The sequence below is a fragment of the Trichomycterus rosablanca genome, chromosome 11, assembly GCF_030014385.1.
Source record: "Trichomycterus rosablanca isolate fTriRos1 chromosome 11, fTriRos1.hap1, whole genome shotgun sequence".
Lineage (NCBI taxonomy): Eukaryota > Metazoa > Chordata > Actinopteri > Siluriformes > Trichomycteridae > Trichomycterus > Trichomycterus rosablanca.
In genome coordinates, this window is record NC_085998.1 from 29,337,051 (window position 1) to 29,357,433 (window position 20,383).

At 40.7% G+C, this 20,383-nt stretch overlaps 1 protein-coding gene across 1 annotated transcript in view; it reads right to left on the reverse strand.

Moving 5' to 3' along the window:
- Nucleotides 1-20,383, reverse strand: part of smad3b (SMAD family member 3b) — a 37,782-nt gene that overhangs the window by 7,996 nt on the left and 9,403 nt on the right. Inside the window, exons 3-6 of the mRNA XM_063004331.1 lie at nucleotides 6,421-6,614; nucleotides 5,280-5,414; nucleotides 1,974-2,036; nucleotides 1,819-1,869 (exon numbers count right to left, since the gene is read on the reverse strand). Of these exons, the coding sequence (XP_062860401.1) occupies nucleotides 1,819-1,869; nucleotides 1,974-2,036; nucleotides 5,280-5,414; nucleotides 6,421-6,614 (443 nt within the window). The remainder of the gene's footprint in view (nucleotides 1-1,818; nucleotides 1,870-1,973; nucleotides 2,037-5,279; nucleotides 5,415-6,420; nucleotides 6,615-20,383) is intronic.

Sequence of the window (20,383 nt, forward strand, 5' to 3'; positions counted from 1 at the left end):
AAAGTTGGGACAGTATGGAAAATGCAAATAAAATAAAAACAGTGTTCCTTACATTTACTTTGACTTTTATTTGATTGCAGACAGTTTGAACCCAAGATATTTCATGTTTTGTCTGCTTAACTTCCTTTCATTTGTTAATATACATCCATTCCTGCATTTCAGGCCTGTAACACATTCCAAATAAAAAGTTGAGACAGGGGCAATTTAGGGCTAGTAATGAGGTGAAAAAAATAAATAATGATGTGATTCCAAACAGGTGACTGTAAGCATGGTTTGGTACAAAAGCAGCATCCAGGAAAGGTCTTTGATGAGCAAAGATGGCCAGAGGATCTCCAGTTTGTCAACAAATTTGCATATTTCTCCCTCTACAGTGCATAATATCATTAAAAGATTCAAGGAATCAGGAGGAATTTCAGTGCGTAAAGGTCAAGGGTGCAAGCTTAAGCTGAACGCCCGTGATCTTCGATCCCTCAGACGGCACTGCATCAAGAACCACCACTCAACAATAGCTGATATAACCACATGGGTGAGGGATTACTTTGGCAAACCTTTGTCAAGCACTACAATACAGAGTTACATGCACAAATGCCACTTAAGACTTTACTGTGCAAAAAAGAAGCCTTATGTTAACCATGTCCAGAAGCGGTCCAGATGTTTATTAATAAATGAAATGAAGTTGAGCAGACAAAACATGAAATATCTCAGGTTCATACTGTCTGTTTTTTATTATTTGCATTTTCCATGCTCTTCCAACTTCTTTCTGATTTGGGGTTGTATATCAGAAATACATTTTAAAATATCTAGCTTTATATACACCGACCAGGCAAACATTATGGGCACTGACAGGTGAAGTGAATAACACTGATTATCTCTTCATCACGGCACCTGTTAGTAGGTGGGATATATTAGGCAGCAAGTGAACATTTTATCCTCAAAGTTGATGTTTTAGAAGCAGGAAAAATGGACGAGCGTAAGGATTTGAGCGAGTTTGGCAAGAGCCAAATTGTGATGGCTAGACGACTGGGTCAGAGCATCTCCAAAACTGCAGCTCTTGTGAGGTGTTCCCGGTCTGCAGTGGTCAGTATCTATCAAAAGTGGTCCAGGGAAGGAACAGTGGTAAACCGGCGACAGGGTCATGGGCGGCCGAGGCTCATTGATGCACGTGGGGAGCGAAGGCTGGCTCGTGTGGTCCGATCCAACAGACGAGCTACTGTAGCTCAAATTGCTGAAGATGTTACTGCTGGTTCTGATAGAAAGGTGTCAGAATACACAGTGCATCACAGTTTGTTGCGTATGGGGCAGCAAAATGGGGACCAAAACAATATTAGGAAGGTGGTCATAATGTTATGCCTGATCGCTATATAAAGCAATCTCACACATCCCCACTCCTTGCATTACAAATGCAAATCTTCACAACCACTACCCTCATATGAGGTATATTTAAATAATAAAGAATTTTGAAGTGCTGTGCTATTCATAATACTTATCTATGGTTTGAAGTCTGTTGTTTTGCCACTGTAGGCATGCTTCATCTATTCACTGATCATTTGCTGCAGATTCTAAAGATTTTAGTAAAATCCAAGCTAAAATTATATAATGAGGAATCTGCACTCTGTATAACTGTTTATATTTTTGTAATTATTTACATCTTCATACTTTTTAATATATGTGTACATGCATGTAAACACTGTAATTTTCTAATTTTATATTCTTGAAAGCTGCTGTAACACTACAAATTTCCCCCTGTGGGATAATAAAAGGCTATCTTATCTTATCTTATCTTATTAAGACTTATATATAGCTGTTAGTTGTTCTTACCATGGTTGCTGTCTGTAGGGGAGACAGGGCTGGGTGACAAGTTTGGGGAACCTGCAACAGAAACAGAATGACACAGCAGTTTCTCTGTGATTAGTCACATGGCGTGTATTTTAATCAGAATGTAACTTGGAGAAGAAGAGAAACTAATTCCTAACCTGTGCTCATCTGGATATCACTGCTCTCACCATCTTCACTGAGGTACCCTGGCGGTGGGGTCTCTGAAATAGAAGACAACCAAGGACAAAATTATTAACATCCTACACCGGAGACCATAAGTCTTATGTTTGTGTGTGCAGAAAAATGATGCTGTACGACTACCTAGATATAAAATCTAATAATAAATGAGAAACCATGTGAGAAAGTGGGTATTTGTTAGAATACTCAGACATGTAGCCAGGGTCAGAATTGACTTTACTCGACTGCACTTAATTAATTAATTAAAATATATATGAATTCGAGTATATCACATCATTTTTCAGGATGTTGTAAGCAGTGCATCCTTTTTCCTTACTAATGCAAAACATATTTTATATAAAGATATAAGTGCACAGTTGGAAGGGGTCGGTCCACGTAGTAAGAGAGAGTAAAATGCAGTGTTATTGGCCCTAAACGGACACTACAGTGCAGCAGATTATCTGAGCACAGTATCCGACCCTAAATTGAGAAACGCCTTGACGAGGTACGGACTGAGTGCACACGACCTGGCCGTGGAGACGGGGTGACACACCCGGTCCTGGCTGCCCCGGGAAGAGAGGTTGTGCCAGCACTGCACTCTCAGTACAGTAGAGACGGAGCTGCACTTCCTCACCCAGTGTACCAAGTACCACCACATTCGGTCCCAATTCTTCCCTAAATTTAACACCGTCATCCCCGACTTCAACTCCCTCCCAGACCCCGACAGACTGCCCCACCTACTGGGGGAGCACAGAGAGAGCTGCACACTAGCAGCACTCTATACACACACCTGCCACCAGGTGAGGGACAGTGGGTGACCATGTCTCATACACGCACGCACACAACAAACGTTTATGACTACATCATTATTGTAAATGTCACCTTTTTAATTGTTATTATTTGCACTGTTTATATTATTATTTTATTCTATTTTATATTTTTGTTTATATTTTATAATTTTGTATATATTTGTTCTTATTGTTATTGTTATTATTTCTCTGTAACTGAGCTTTGGCAATACAAATGTCCTTATTTGTCATGCCAATAAAGCTTCTTTTGAGTTTGAGTTTGAGCAGCTGGGAGCAGCTCTCAGAACTCCATTTCCCAGAAGCCCCAGCACTGATTACTGCTGATCAGATACACCTGCAGGGCTCTGTATAAAAGCTCACTCAAACCATTGCTCAGTGCTGCACCTTTGTAGGGGGGCAGACGGTATGGTATGTAGCGTGTAGCAAAAAAGGTGTGCTACATATAAACCCAAGCAGATAGCTTAACTGAGGTCTAAACTCAAAGAGAATCTGAGTAAAACAGTGAGCTGGACTTAAAGGGTTCAGCTCACTGTCTTTAAGTTTAGTTACATTAGTAACATTTTAGTTAAAGGAGTGTTTTCAGCCCCAAGGCTGAAGTTAGTTTTTGTGTTAGACTTTATCTGATTACTACTGTCTCCCTTTGTTTGAGTAAGCCAATTTTCAGTGTCTCCTTTGTTTGCCATTCCCGCCTTTTTTTACTGCCACCTTTTGGAGTGCTTTTCCCACCTGTTTGCACTGCTCCTTGGCTCGGAGTTGCTTGTTCGAATATTTACAAGTATTTACAACAGTGAAAGCACAGACACTGTCTATTCATCTTCATTATATCAGTTCACCTTCACTGCCCTTGGGTCCATCCCCCCATCCCATAAAGAATGGTATTGGCCAGTTGAGCATATACACAGACAACATTAGCTATATCTGGGTCTAGCCTAAGCCCTACCTAGGCTATTGCATCCAGTAATTTCTGGTGGAACCGAACCGGACCTGTCGCCACCCTGATCAGGATCAAGCGGTTAATACAAATACATTATACAGTGATCTCAGGAAATATTCAGACCCCTTTGAGTTACTGAACTTTAATGTGTTGTGGGTTTGATTTTAAATATACCTTTAGATAAAACTGCAATTTTGTACCAGTCAGTCTACATGTAATTACCCATAATGCCAAAAAAAAAACATGTCTGTGGATGAACTATTAAAAAATCAAAACCAAAATATTTTCTCTAAAGTATACATCCCTTACTCAATGCCAGGATTCATGGCAAGCTTTTTCTATCTTAAAATTGAGGTGTGTGGATATTTTTGCCCATATAGACAAAAGAGCATTAGAGGTCGGGCACTGAGGTTACACAAAAAGGCCTGACTCACAGTCAACCCTGTAATTCATTCCAAAGGTTTTTTAATGGGGTTGAGGTCAAAGCTCTGTGCAGACCACACCAAGACAAACCTCTAAACCATGATTTGTCCAAAATATTTACCATGACCCAGGCAACACAAACGATACATCAACACGGAATATACTTACTTACTAAAAATGGAGGCAATCTGGTCTCACTGTGGTTTACTAAGTGTAACATAAAGGGGGCGCTCATGTAAAAGTTCATTTCGGGTTTCTGTGCCTTTTAAAGTTTGTTTATTTAATTATTTTAAATAAAAACTAATCAATGCTGTAAAATGCCACAAATTAAACTTTTTCCCTACTGTTACCAGATTGTTGATGATGGCAAAGCATATACAAGACACTTTCCACCACTTGTTTTCTTAAATGTGTATCAACTTCTACCTGTAACCATAAGATTATGTCATTATGTCATAATAACCGACATTTCTTTTTCCCTTCTCTTGTAAAGTCACCTTGAGATTGTACATAGCACTATGTAATTCATTATTTTGATGTTCTTGGTTACATTTCCAAAACTTATTTAAATGTGTATCATTATTCTGGTTGGCCTAATCAGAACTGAACAAAAAATACATAAGGGCTTCTATTATTCTAGCTTAAAAAAAGAAGATTTTACTTCGTCTAGAGTGGAACTCTTAGTAAAATGTACTGCACCGTAGATCACCGTAGTCTGTGCTTTGTTTATTAAAGACCCTAACAACACATCTACTTATTTATTTTGGATTTGGCACCATGTTAAACACATTGTCATTTATGGAAGGACAGACAACTCAGTATGTCTGTTTTTTTGTATTTATATTTTGGGTCCATTTTATATTTTCATTTTTATTTATGTGGCAGAAAATCACAGAATCACTGGGCGTAACACAGCCCTGATGGGGCGCCAATCCATCCCAGATTGCCCTGAGACATTAGCCAGCAGTAATGTGTGACCCAAACGACGGCAGAGCAACATGATTCTACTAAAACATCTTAATTCATCAAGTTAAAAAGCTAAGTGTGTTCATGTGAGACTAAACGGACACTTCTGTAGCTCAGAGTGCATGTCTGGCTGATTGTCTGCTTTTTACTCTCACCAGGTATATAATTGATCTGAGGCTCTATGCCAGCAGGAAAGTTGGTGTTTTCAGGAATAGAGTTGCTATAGTCGTCCAGTGGAGGAAACTCGGCAGGGATTTCAGTGTGCCGGGGAACCAGAACAGGAGGCAAAACTGCAAAAAACACAAACGCACACAATTAAGAAATCGTAAGAGTAATATCTACTGGGGCTAGGTGAGTTAATATGTAGCTAATTTTCATTATGAACTAATTTAACATTTATTATGCTCGAATGTAAGCGTAAAACATGATGGACCCTGCAACAACCAAAAAGAAAAAGCGTGAACATCGCGGTGTTGTGGTTGCTTGGCATGCGGTTGGCTGATCTATACCGCGGTATTTCAAAATTGCGGTTAGCGCGACAGCCCTAGTGGTGTGTTAGTGTGTGTTGTGCTGGTATGAGTGGATAAGTAGTTTTTAAACACCTCACTGTCAGTGCTGGACTGAGAATAGTCCACCAAGCAAAAATATATCCAGCCAACAGCGCCCCATGGGTACCATCCTTGACCACTGATGAAGGTCAAGAAAATGACCGAGTCAAACAGCAGCAATAGATAAGCGATCGTCTCTGACTTTACATCTACAAGGTGAACCAAGGAGTGTCTAATACAGTGGACAGTGAGTGGACACGGTATTTAAAAAATCCAGCAGCGCTGCTGTGTCTGATCCACTCATACCAGCACAACACACACTAACACACCACCACCATGTCAGTGTCACTGCAGTGCTGAGAATGATCCACCACCTAAATAATACCTGCTCTGTGGTGGTCCTGACCATTAAAGAACACTGTGAAAGCAGGCTAAAAATATATGTAGAAAAATAGATGGACTACAGTCAGTAATTGTAGAACTACAGAGTGCTTCTATATGGTAAGTGGAGCTGATAAAATGGACAGTGAGTGTAGAAACAAGGAGGTGGTTTTAATGTTATGGCTGATCAGTGTAAATCATGTGAGCTGTGCTGTGACCAAACATCTTGATGCAAGTAAACAGTAGATATTTACACAGTTTTAGTTATAAGCCTATTGACATACAAAAACACCTATAAACAGATGATTATCTTTAGCTGGAATGACTATTTGGCTTAGCACAGTTCACTTGTACTTAGAAATCTCACCTGGTGTCTCCACACGCTGGTAATGGTACGGGTTGACGCACACTTCGTCTTTCTTCATGTGGAAAGCGAACTCACACAGGTCTATAGCACGCAGCTCGTGGTGGGACTGCAGATCGGGCCAGCGCCACAGTCTGCAGTAGATGACATGAGGGAGGCCTTTTCTGTGAGATACCTGCAGACGGCCATCCAAAGACCTAAAAGACAGGAATGTGTATTTGAGTACTTGCATTTGCAAACCCCGTTTTCATAAAGGTTAAAAAATAAATGCGTAAGTCTGTAATGCCCTTCATTGGACTGGCACCCTATCTAGTGTGTAATTACGGGATAGGAACTGAAACCTTTGCGATTCACACTAATACACAATAGTTACTGAAGACAAATAAACACATGACACATTTTAATGTGCTTGCAGTTATTGCTGAAGGCTGAAACCCAGAGTATAAATAAAGTTGCTTTAAGGTATGCAACTGAATGCAACTGCTTTCTCAAAGCTAGTATTGAGAACATTAGGTAATATACAGTACATTGATCAGCCATAACATTAAAACCACCTCCTAGTTTCTACACTCACTGTCCATTTTCCACTTTGCAGTTCTACAATTACTGACTGTAGTCCATCTGTTTCTCTGCATGCTTTGTTAGCCCCCTATCATGCTGTTCTTCAATGGTCAGGACCCCCACAGGACCACTACAGAGCAGTTGGATCATTCTCAGCACTGCAGTGACACTGACATGGTGGTGGTGTGTTAGTGTGTGTTGTGCTGGTATGAGTGGATCAGACACAGCAGCGCTGCTGGAGTTTTTAAATACCGTGCCCACTCACTGTCCACTCTTTTAGACACTCCTACCTAGGTGGTCCACCTTGTAGATGTAAAGTCAGAGACGATCGCTCATCTATTGCTGCTGTTTGAGTTGGTCATCTTTGAGACCTTCATCAGTGGTCACAGGACGCTGCCCACTGGGTGCTGTTGGGTGGATATTTTTGGTTGGTGGACTATTCTCAGTCCAGCAGTGACAGTTAGGTGTTTAAAAACTCCATCAGCATTGCTGTGTCTGATCCACTCATACCAGCACAACACACACTAACACACCACCACCATGTCAGTGTCACTGCAGTGCTGAGAATGATCCACCACCCAAATAATACCTGCTCTGTGGTGGTCCTGTGGGGGTCCTGACCATCGAAGAACAGCATGAAAGGGGGCTAACAAAGCATGCAGAGAAACTGATGGACTACAAAAGTGCTTCTATATGGTAAGTGGAGCTGAGTGTAGAAACAAGGAGGTGGTTTTAATGTTATGGCTGATCAGTGTACATGAAGCTTATTTGTTTATGTTAAGGCACCAGGCAAAATATATGAATCATGTTTACTGAAGTGTGTGATGCTTATTCTGAGTAGAGCTTAACATGATTACTAATCGAAGCATGCTCTCTGACAGGGGATGCACATGACATCAGGCATGCACATTTCAGCATGACACCACTGTTGGGTAACTCATTCCAACTTCGCGGTAAATAAATTCAAGCAATTTTTAAACCCACAGTGCTAATCTAACAATGACATTAGTTAATTATTAAGATCCATGCTTAAAATATAACACCTTGGTCATATTGCTCAGTCACAAATATTACCGGCTGCAACTCGGTGGTGTAAAAAGTTTTGTAATATAATCGTACTTTGTGCCATGACTATAGGCAATGGCTTCCCTGTGCCCATATAAAGAAAAAGTCCAAAAACAATACAGTTTAATCCATTTAAAGATGGTTACTAAGAGCCATTGCTAAGCAACTTCAGATTGATTTCATGTACAACTGTAAGCTATTACAAATGATATAGGGGAAGGCACGGTGGCTAAGTGGGTAGCACTGTCGCCTCACAGCAAGAAGGACCTGGGTTCGATCCCCAGGTGGGGCGGTCCGGGTCCTTCCTGAGTGGAGTTTGCATGTTCTCCCCGTGTCCGTGTGGGTTTGCGCCGGGTTTCCTCCCACAGTCCAAAGACATGCAAGTGAGGTGTACTGGAGACACTAAATTGTCCATGACTGTGTTTGGTATAACCTTGTGAACTGATGAACCTCGTGTAATGAGTAACTTCCGTTCCTGTCATGAATGTAACCAAAGTGTAAAACACTGTGACACAGAACAGTGGTCTTCAGGAAAAAACCTTGACTGTCAAAGGATGCTCCAAAGTAATTCGTCCAGATGATGAAATGTGATCTAAGAACCACCCGAAAACAAGTCAACCTTGAAACAGAAGCTTTTAGAATACAAGTGGCACTGTCCAGATTACAACAAACTTGAAACTAGTGCTGGGCGATTTTCACGATTAATTCGGTTAATTCGAATGAACGTTTTCACCCGATGTTAGAATGTGACAATCGCGATTGTTTACATACTTTATATTTTAATTAAAATACCAACATGTCACGAAGCAGAAACTGACCAGACGCTCGCGGAATATAAATCAGGGAAAGTTTAATATAAAAAGGGCGAAAACAGTGTCCAAAACCAGCGAAAACCAAAACAGTAAACGGAAGACAACAAGGATTATACACGGTAACGGTTAGATTCAGTAATAAGGAGCGCAAACACGATCTGCAAAACGAGACACAAACAGAAGAGTTTAATTAAGATTCACTGAATCAAACACCGCTGAACTGAATCAAAATACGGAGCCGATGAGCGCGATCAGGCTGGAAAGTAACGAATTACATTTACTCGCGTTACTGTAATTGAGTCTTTTTTTTGTGTACTTGTACTTTTTAAAGTAGATTTTACAGCCTGTAATTTTACTTTTACTTAAGTAAGTTTTGTACTAAGAATTGTAATTCGCTACATTTTAAATCACATCCGTTACTGAGTAAAAAAATCGCGTCTGGGAAACTGCTGCAGTGAATTCTGCGATAGGGAGTCGGATCTTTTGTCTCGGTTCCTTTTAAAGAGCCGTATGTATGTAACGACTCCCAAATGCGCGAATCGGTTCCTTTATTTTGGCTTAAAGGGCCGTTCAATAGAATCGAATCATTCTACGACACATACTAGTGGTTAATACAGTTTGAAAGTTTTATGGGACTAAAATGACACATTACACATCCTTAAATGTTTAAAATGTTGTATCCACCCCCCAAATCACAAGAGGACAAAATCAAAGCTGAGCTGAGTGATCACTTGATGCCCCCCCATGTAGATACTGATACAGACTCACTCAGTGGTGGAAACAGCACAGTACAGGCTCGTGTTCCTTTTAAGAAACCTGTAAAGAACTTTTTGTAGTTTTTTTCCTAATATAAGGAGGTTCTGCTGAACATTATTTAAAATAAAAGTTGTTTGTGAGCTATTCTTAGATATAGATAGATAAGGATATAGATAATTTAGATCTATTTTGTTTTAATTATTGTGATATCGTTATTGTTATAAAGTTTGAGTCCCTTAAAAGGATAATTATAGGTGGTGCTGTTACTATTTTTGCACTTCTGCAGCCTTTAATTACAATGCAAAAAAGAAATTTGAGTCTTATTTTAATTGCATTATACAAGAACAAAAAAAATCGAAATCGTAATCGACAATCGGCTATAATTTTAAAATAATCCAGCCCTACTTGAAACAAGAAGTATTTGTATGTAAAGCTCACTTGACTGAACTAATTCTAGGCTGATATTTAACAATTAACAACAATTAATAGTTTCAGCCTTGGAAACATTCGTCATATGACCAGCTTATTTAAAGCTAATTAATACAACATAGGGGATTCCAAAAGTATTTGCACCTCTTGGATATGATTTTGTGATCTTTGCTATTATCTGATATGTACATGATGGAAGCGGTTCATTTGAGTAGAGGAGCAGAAGGCCGTATCCCACCCCCTTTAGTTAGTCCAATTGGAGTGGAGCAAGCATCTGCTCAAGGAAAAGGTCAGGTGGTGTGAGTGAGCCCTGCTACTTCGGCATGAATCAACCCTGACTATTGTTTGCTAGGCAACTTGAAAGGTTCTACATTATGGTAATGTATTTTAAGGACATTATGTTTTTACTTCTTACGATTTACAGATAGCAGAGAGGGAGGTACGTCTGTCGCGATCAAGAACTTTTAGGTATTACCCAATTTTATATACCATGATTCATCGGTTCAAGTTCAATGTTAAACACCATCACGGGCAGTTTTGTATCTTCAATTCACCTCACTTATGCCTAGTTCACACTACATGCTCTTTGCCCTGATTTTCGCTCGCTGACTGGTTGACGCTAGATTTGTCGGCGTTCGAGACTCGGCTCTCAATTGCTGTGTGTGAACTACCCAACAACTCGATCCGAGCGGCTCGCAGAGCGCTCGGCGACTGAACAGAGATATCTAGCACGTAAAATATCTGGATATGAGTCGGCCGACTGACAATGACTGCGGTGTCCAACAGCCAATTAGAACACAAGATACAGGGTGAGGGGAAACGCAGGGGAGGAGTTGTAAAAAGGTGGGACAGGGACACTTACTCAAGTTTTACAGTATTTCTGACCCTACCGTCCTCTACAAAACATAACTCACTATAGAACAAACAATCCCTGCTGGTCACGTAGCCCAATCCACTCAGAATCTTTTTTTTTTTTTCCCTGATTTTACGCTGTACATTTTTGGACGTGGTATCATTCCACCCCTCGTCACACAAAACGTAGTTTGGGAGACCAGAGAAGCTCGCCTGCGATTCCAGTTGGTGATAGATCATATAGTGTGAAACCCACAATCGCCGATCAGTCGTGTGGTGTGAAATACACACCGACTTGAAAGACTCCCGATTACAAGAGATCCAAACGTGTAGTGTGAAGTGTACAGTGACCTGACGACTTGGAAAGTCGTGTAGTGTGAACTTGGCATTACATGTCTTTGAACTGAGGAGGAAAACAGACACAGGGAGAACATGCCAACTCAATGCAGAAAGGACCCAAACCCTTCCACCTGGGAATTGAATTCAGGACCTTCTCGCTGTGAGGCAACAGTACTACCCACCAAGCCACTGTGTCACCCATCATGGTAAAGATGTGTACTGTATATTAGCAGTGGGCATACTTTCACACTGTATTTCATAAATGCACTGCAGTGCTTTCTTTAACCATGATTATGAAGGTCATAGTTCATGCAAGCTCCTGTTAAGTCATTTAAACCTAGTATTTTTCTTAATAACCTATTTAAAACTGTTATACTTCTATAGACACACATTCAGAGAAGCAAAAACTAAAATAGGTTTAGTGTTTAGGTTTTACTTTTTTGCTTAATAACAGTAAAGAAGTTAAACTTATAATTCAATTGTAAAAACATGCTACAGGTTTTATAACTCAAAACTAATAACCCAGAATACACTGATCTGGGTTCCTCCGAGTCATTTACAACAGAATAGGATTCATTCAAATAAATCCCCCGTTTAAAGATCCACACTTCATTCACCATGAAGCAGGACACAAAGCGCTGCAGACTGGTCTGTCTGCGAGAATGCTGACTGAAAGAGAGCCAGCAGCCTCTATTGTGCGATCACGTCCACTCAGACAAAAGCCAAGTCTGAGGTCTTCTAGTCACTCATTCACAATCTGCAATTCACTTTCTCTTCTCTCACTTTCTCTGACCCCCAGACCGTCCGGACGCACAGCAGACCAGCCCCCCACATTCAGTTCAAAACCAAGTCGGAACCAAGAGTGTCAGCCCTGCCCCCCACATATACCAACTCACAGAGCTTTCAAACTGGTGCACGCTTCAGAATTATTTTAAAACTCTGTATTTCTGTATTGTGTACGAGCACGCAATGCAAGAATCTGCAGACGAGGGTCACATGATACACAGTCTGCTGACACGAAATGGCAAAATATTGCAGAAAATAAGAAGAATTAATGCTGAGAAAGGAATTAGGCTGGAATGAATGGTCAATTGTTTAATGGCACATGAGACAGCTGCACTGTTTTTTCCGCAATAACAGTTTAATATATGGTCTATATATGCCCTTTCACCCTGAAGAGCTTGAGCGTTGGTGTTTAAATCCAAGCAATGCTCAGCAGGCACAATTGGCCGTGTCTTTGAGAGGGAAGGTTGACTGGGTTTCTCATCATTGCCAGTGCAGAAATGTGACCTCTGTTGTCTGGAAGTAGTGGATTCACAGAGGGCATAGTGTACGGTCCTCCCATTTTCAAAAAAGCACCCTTGATGGGTGAAAAGAAGCGACTGCGTAAGCGTTTTCTACTCCATTAAATAAATATTTGGGGTGGCACGGTGGCTAAGTGGGTAGCACTGTCTCCTCACAGCAAGAAGGTCCTGGGTTCGATCCCCAGGTGGGGCGGTTCGCGTCCTTTCTGTGTGGAGTTTGCATGTTCTCCTCGTGTCTGCGTGGGTTTTCTACTGGTGCTCCCACAGTCCAAAGACATGCAAATGAGGTGCAAGTGAGGTGAACTGGAGATACTAAATTGTCCATGACTGTGTTTGATATAACCTTGTGAACTGATGAACCTCGTGTAACGAGTAACTACCGTTCCTGTCATGAATGTAACCAAGTGTTAAACATGACGTTAAAATCCTAATTAGGGATGTCCCGATCCGATCTCAAAGATCGGAATCGGGGCCGATCAAGGCATTTTTTAACTGATCGGTATCGGCTTTACTAAGACCGATCCTAAACCGATCCTTCGTTTTACATCAGCATGTCCGCTGTGTGTAAATACTTTAAATTGGAAAGTGAAACAAGTCCAACAGTGAAGTGTAATGTCTGCAATGCGAGCGTTTCACGAGGCGGTGGGAGCAGAGCTGCGTTCATTACTGTAGAATTTTACTATTTATATGGTGTGTGAGTCAAGGATCACTCCGGTTTACAAAACAATAACTTTTAATCCGAGTATGAAAACCTCAGGGACCATAACGTACAGCTTTTACGAGTTTACGTGTTACAAGACTGAACGACATCTCAGTATCAAGCACTCTGATTGGCTTAGTTATGTAACCGAGCATCATAGTGATGCACTTGCTTAATAAAGAAATAAATACACGGTATATATCACAAATTGTCGGGAGCATAACGCTTTATTAACTTCTTCTGTTACGGTACCGAATAGCGGACAGCTAGAGTCATCGCGTCAGCCAAGCACGCTATTCCATGCACTATGGAAGCCCCAAAGGGTCAAAACACACTCACCGCGTAGAAACGTCCATCAAACCATTGTCACAAAACAACCACAGAAAAATTTTTTACAGTTACAACACGCATACAAGTACGGTGGCTCATAAGAAACAAACCAGATATCATTTAACCAAACAATCTACAATTACTACCAATTTGATACGGCACCTAAAAAATAAACACTCAGTCGAATACAGCGAGTTTATTATTATATGATGAGAAGAGGAACCAGAGGCTGATTTTCCTCAAAAAGAACCTTCACTTTATTTGGAGTGTTCTAGTTTTACTACTACAATGCTGCACTAAGTTTGTTTACTTTTATTTTGTAAAAATAAAAGAACATTAAGCAATAGCTTTGGATTATTTTCCTACAGCACTGCAGAGCTATTCAGTTGTTAAACGTATACATTGGATTAATTTGAATAACTGTAATGTATTTGAAGTGTGCACTGTGTGAACAGTATTATCTAGTTCTTATCAAGACAATATCTAAAAAATACAAGTATCGGTTTGAGACTCGGTATCGGATCGGGATCAAAATTAAAGATCGGGATCGGGAACAAAAAAACGTGATCGGGACAGCCATAATCCTAATAAACAAACAAATACATTTTTACTATGTAGGAGAAGTGTGGAGTAGTAGTTTATGTTTGGTCATCAAGGGTGCGAAAATGACCCTTCTTCGCTGAAATGCTTGTGCTGGTGGTCTGCTGTGTGTGTGCCTAATTCTGCAGGTAGATTAAACAGGACAGAGTTTGACAGTAATGGTTTAATAATAGCAAATGCTTAAGGAACTAGAAGAACTGCATTCAATTTAGTAGCGCATAACCTCGAATCAAATTAGAAGTGTTCAACATTCAGGAGGCTTTAGTGTCATTTTAACTATTTACAGGTGCATACTGAAACGAAACAACGGTCCTCCGGGAACAGAGTGTCCCACAACACCAAGTCCAAACAATACAATATGGTGGGTATAGTGGGTACAGCGTTGGGCTATGAATAGAAAGCTTGTCAGTTCAAAACTTGTCTGTGTTATGCAGCCACTTTTGGGCCCTTGAGCAAGGCCCTTACAAGGCCGTACAATAGCTGACCCTGCGCTCTGACCCCAGCATTTCAAACATGCGGACATGTGTATACACCGATTAAGCATAACATTATGACCACCTTCCTAATATTGTGTTGGTCCCCCGTCAAGCCTGCCAAAACAGCCCTGACCCGTCAAGCCTCGAAGGTGTGCTGTTGCATCTGGCACCAATATGTACAGTTGCTTGTCTGTTGGATCGGACCACACGGGCCAGCCTTCCCTCCCCACGTGCATCAATGAGCCTTGGCCGCCCATGACCCTGTCGCCGGTTTACCACTGTTCCTTCCTTGGACCACTTTTGATAGATACTGACCACTGCAGACCGGGAACACCCCACAAGAGTTGCAGTTTTGGAGATGCTCTGATCCAGTCGTCTAGCCATCACAGTATACACGTGTACACAGCGTTAAAGACCCCACCCCTTTTTACTGTCTGCTGCAGGCACTACCAATCGTGCCTGCTAGGAAGCGCTTAATCGACTGGTATTCGAACTTGGGGCGATCAAAATCCCAGCGCTGGTGTGCTAGCGGAATATCTGGCCAATCCTTCCAGCTCAGGCCGACATGCTCGTCTGGAAGGCATTATATGTTGCTTCAAGAGCATCTACTGTTGATGGTTTCCTTGCAGACTTGCATGTTCTTCATGCCATCGATGCTAATACACCCACATACCATGATAAACCCTGATTAGGGCTGAAACGATTCCTTGAGAACCTCGAGTAAATCGATTACTAAAAATCATCGATTCAAATTTTTTGCATCGAGGCATCGTTTAATCCATACAACTATATACAGCTCACGTTGTTTCGCACGGACGACTTTCACTTTTGCGCACCTGTGGGCAGGTGACGTGAAGAAGCAGAGGGCTGCGTCCCAAATCTCATACTTAAACAGTACTTAACAGGACTTAAACCGGGTACTTTTCACGTACAGTTTAATGAATACTACGTATTTGGACACGCTCGCCTGCGTACTGTTCAGTGTGAAAGTAGCGGTTTAGGACGCAGCCGAGATTTGATAGCGCGGACTGCAAATTATAGAAAGAGAGAAAATAGCGAACAGGAGACTGGACAGAGAAAACCACAGAAAGCTTGAGATCATTTTAAGCTGAAAAAAAACAAAAACTCAGTACAACGTCCACGCCATCAGAGCGTCTTGTTGATACGCTGACTCTTCTTCATCGCAACCACCACAGGCTTTTTTGCAGGCTTAGGCAAACACACACATACATGCACACAAACACTAAATCTACCTGATCTAGGAGATACAATCCTGACAGAACCTCCTACAAATTCCACAAAACCTCTCAACTAAATATTAAAGCTTTATGTTCTGTGTGAACTGTAGCTGAAACCTTTAGTTCTGAAAGTTGCACAAATTAGAGGCAATGTTCATGTATTATTGTTTATTAATATTTATGCCTTAGTTTTAGGTTGCCTGTTTACATTTTAAAAGTAATTTGTTTTTATTTTGATGTATTTGTTTTTGCATTTCAAAAGTGTTCTCTTTAAACTGTCCTGTATGTAAGGAATAAAAATGTACAGTTTGTTTTAAGAGACACGTCTTATTTAATCTTATATGTATTTATTTCTGCTCTTTATTAAAGCAAAAGTATTTCTTATCCGATTACTCGATTAATCACTGGAATAATCGATAGAATACTCGATTACAAAAATAATCGATAAATGCAGGCCCTAACCCTGATCCTTCGACTTTACACTGGAAACAATCCAGTAAAAAGTCACTTCATTATTTTTTTCTCTACACCAGTAGCTAATAGGGTTTGTGTCTACAACTCAACCATCTTACATCCACCACCATGCTGAGGTGTGAGCTTCACTAACCACAAATCAAGCATGCTTCTATTCTAAAAAGTGAAAAACTAAAATACATTAAATTTAATTTGTTTTTTCTTTGCTGGCCTTCACAAGCAAGCAATTTCTGCTTTACACTTTATCCACCGAAGAACAAAGTCATTCTGCTTTTGAAGCAAACAAAAACATAATGCAGATTGAGATCTTGCAATGCAATGCTGCAATATAGTTCCTGCTGCATGACTATAAGCACTCAGGGTTTTAACCGCCAGCTCTTGGGCTGAACCACAAACAAAATAGCAGCCCACACCCTCCACAGGGCCCACGCTGCATTCCTGTGGAACAGCATACAAACACATTTTCTGTTGTGTATTGAGTATCCAGTGACCTTGTCTTGGTGTGTGATGATCGGGGGCTGTACGTACACCAGGTTTAGCAATGTCCGCAGGTTGCTTGCGGCAGTAAGGTTACAATGAATTGTGTTCTGCCCCAAAACGGCCTTACTGATTGCTCTGTGGTACTTTTTTACAAGACGGTTTAACGTCATGTTTTACACTTTCGGTTACATTCATGGCAGGAAACGGTAGTTTTATCTTCACACAAGGTTCATCAGTTCACAAGGTTATATGGAACACAGTCATGGCCGATTTAGTGTCTCCAATTCACCTCACTTGCACGTTTTTGGACTGTGGGAGGAAACTGGAGCGCCCGGAGTAAACCCACGCAGACACAGGGAGAACATGCAAACTCCACACAGAAAGGACCCAGACCGCCCCACCTGGGGATCGAACCCAGGACCTTCTTGCTGTGAGGCGACAGTGCTGCCCACTTAGCCACCGTGCCGCCCCATGTATTTATTTAATGTGGGATTTGTTTTAAATTTTCATGTCAGTTTGTTTTTTTTTACACAAAAAGGGAAATGTGCATGTCATCTGGCCCCAGCCACGCTAATTCATATGTTTTGGGATTGTCCTGCTATTACAAACTTCTGGCGATCAATCTTCCAATGTTTTTCTACCATTCTGGACAAACCCTGCCCTTTGGTCGCTCTGTTTGGGTTATCGCCTAGAGACGTTTTACTCAATGCTCCATATTCCAACGTTGTAGCCTTCTCTACACTCTTGGCAAGGCGCCTAATCTTGCTTAGATGGAAGCACGTCTTTTCACCCATGTATAATCATTGGTTAAGGGACGTTGCACAATTCCTTTATCTAGAGAAGATTCGGTGCACAATGAAGACCAACACAGAAGGTTTCTCCCACGCTTGGGGAACGTTCCTGGAGTTTTTCTCGAACATTATTTGCCTTGATATTCCAGACGCTCCTTGAATTGTTTTCACTATTGCAGTGTTGTGGCTGACTTGCGTACAAACAATTGAATGTCAAGCTGTGATATAATATTTATTTATTATTATTTTTTATATATTTTTTTTTGTTATTAATCTATTTTATTATATCTTATTTCTTTATTATTAGTCTTTTATTAATTCTATCATTATTATTTATTTTATTATTATAATTTTTTTATAATAACCTCTTTCTCTTAAGTCTACTTTTTTGGGAACGAAGGGGGGCTGTTGAAGTAGGTCCAATTGGGAATTAGGGAGGGGGATGGGTTTTTGCGATGTGGCAACTTATAATAATTTGGAATAATATGTAAATGCAACACTGTGGTTGTTTATATTTTGTCCTGTCTTACTTTGTCACCTGTACTGCAAAACCTTAATAAAGAGAAAGGGAAATGTGCAGCATTGTTTTGCGTTGTTTGTACCTACCTCAGAAATAAAAGGACATTCATTACTTAGATAAATAAAAGATAAGCACAAATATTTTTGTCTTTTATTTTATTTTTTAAAGAGAAATAATAAAAGGAAACTTAATTTGTCTTCAATTTAATTCTGTTTAAAAAATCAGGAAAAAATCGTATCGTGAACCCAGTATCGTGAATCGCATCGTGGGTAGAGTGTATCATTACATCCCTACTCCCAAGCAATTCTGTGGACACGGGGGGATGTGAAAACACGCACAAAAAATTTCGTCTTTCAGCTATTAAGGTAGGCTGTGCTGTGTATTGTAGCCTACATTTATTCTATCATTAAATTTATTAGTGTTATTTAATGACTGCCATGAAATGCAGCACTTTTCTTTAAAAATCCGAGAAATCTGTGATTTTTGAAAAACGAGGTCCATGAAATTAGGCAAATTTCCCTGTGAATTTAGCAGGGCCCTACTGATAACCAAACAAATAAGCACTGCTGTCTAAACAATTCTATCAGTTAGACTAACAGCTGACTGTGATATTTGAATGGCAAACAAGCTGAGACTGCTAAAGTGGATATCACACATCAATTCCAGGAAAAGCTGGCTTTGTGACGAATCCTGACTCCTTAGGAAAAGCACTTTTTTGTTCATGTATATATTTAGCACAAAAGCAGCGCTAACACATCAGTAACCAGTACATCTGATACCACTAAAAGATTCTATAACATGTTGAAAGTGTTAAGCTGCATCAATAAACTTAACACAGATGTAGATACATATACTGATAGGAATTTGCATGTACCTAAGTCACTTCAAATAAGTAAATTAAGATTATTATTAAGTTATGGTACTAAAGCATGGGCCTTGAATCAGGATAAAATACCGCAGCAGACTGCTTCTACAAACATTAGTGAAATAATGGGTCGCTCTTAGGAGCTCAGTGAATTCCAGTGTAGTACTGTGATAAAATGCCACCTGTGCAACAAGTCCAGTCATGTAATTTCCTTGCTACTAAATATTCCACAGTCAAATGTCAGTGGTATTATAACAAAGTTGAAGCAATTGGGAACAACAGCAAGCGCATAGTGCGCAGAGTCAATCGCTACAGACCTCCAAACTTCATGTGGCCTTCAGATTAGCTCAAGAACAGTGTGAGCTTCATGGAATGGGTTTCCATGGCCGAGCAGCTGCATTTAAGCCTTACATCACCAAGCGCAATGCAAAGCATCGGATGCAGTGGTGTAAAGCACACCGCCCATGGACTCTGGAGCAGTGGAGACGTGTTCTCTGGAGTCTGGCAATCCGATCCGAAGTCTGGTGGAGGGGGGATTATGGTGTGGGGTTGTTTTTCAGGAGTTGGGCTCTTAGTTCCAGTGAAAGGAACTCTTAATGCTTCAGCATACCGAGAGATTTTGGACAATTTCATGCTCCCAACTTTGTGGGAACAGTTTGGGGATGGTCCCTTCCTGTTCCAACATGAAAGCAAGGTCCATAAAGACATGGATGAGCCAGTTTGGTGTGGAAGAACTTGACTGGCCTGCACAGAGTCCTGACCTCAACCCGATAGAACACCTTTGGGATGAATTAGAGCGGAGACTGCGAGCCAGGCCTTCTCGTCCAACATCTGTGTCTGACCTCACAAATGCGCTTCTGGAAGAATGGTCAAAAATTCCCATAAACACACTCCTTAATCCTTGTGGAAAGCCTTCCCAGAAGAGTTGAAGCTGTTATAGCTGCAAAGGGTGGGCCGACATCATATTAAACTCTATGGATTAAGAATGGAATGTCACTCAAGTTCATTTGCGTGTGAAGGCAGACCAAGATCAAGAAACATGAAAATATTGGCTCAGTCTGTTTTGTTTATTTCAGAGACCTGCTTTTGATGTTCCAAAACGCATCTCTATGGAGATAATCATCATGGATTTCAAAACATGACAGAATTATGATCTAAAATTACGCAAACCAACCATGAGGTCTGTTTTATGTCAAACCAGAACACAAGTCTTGAGGGACAGGCAACGTGCAACATGCTGGTTTAAAGAACAACGTGTGATCGAGCACCAGATAAGCACGAGGCGCAATAAGTCATCAACAACGTTGGCTTCCTCTCTGCATAAATGTCTAACAAACAGGATGTTTATAGTTAAACTGCATTAGTATACACACA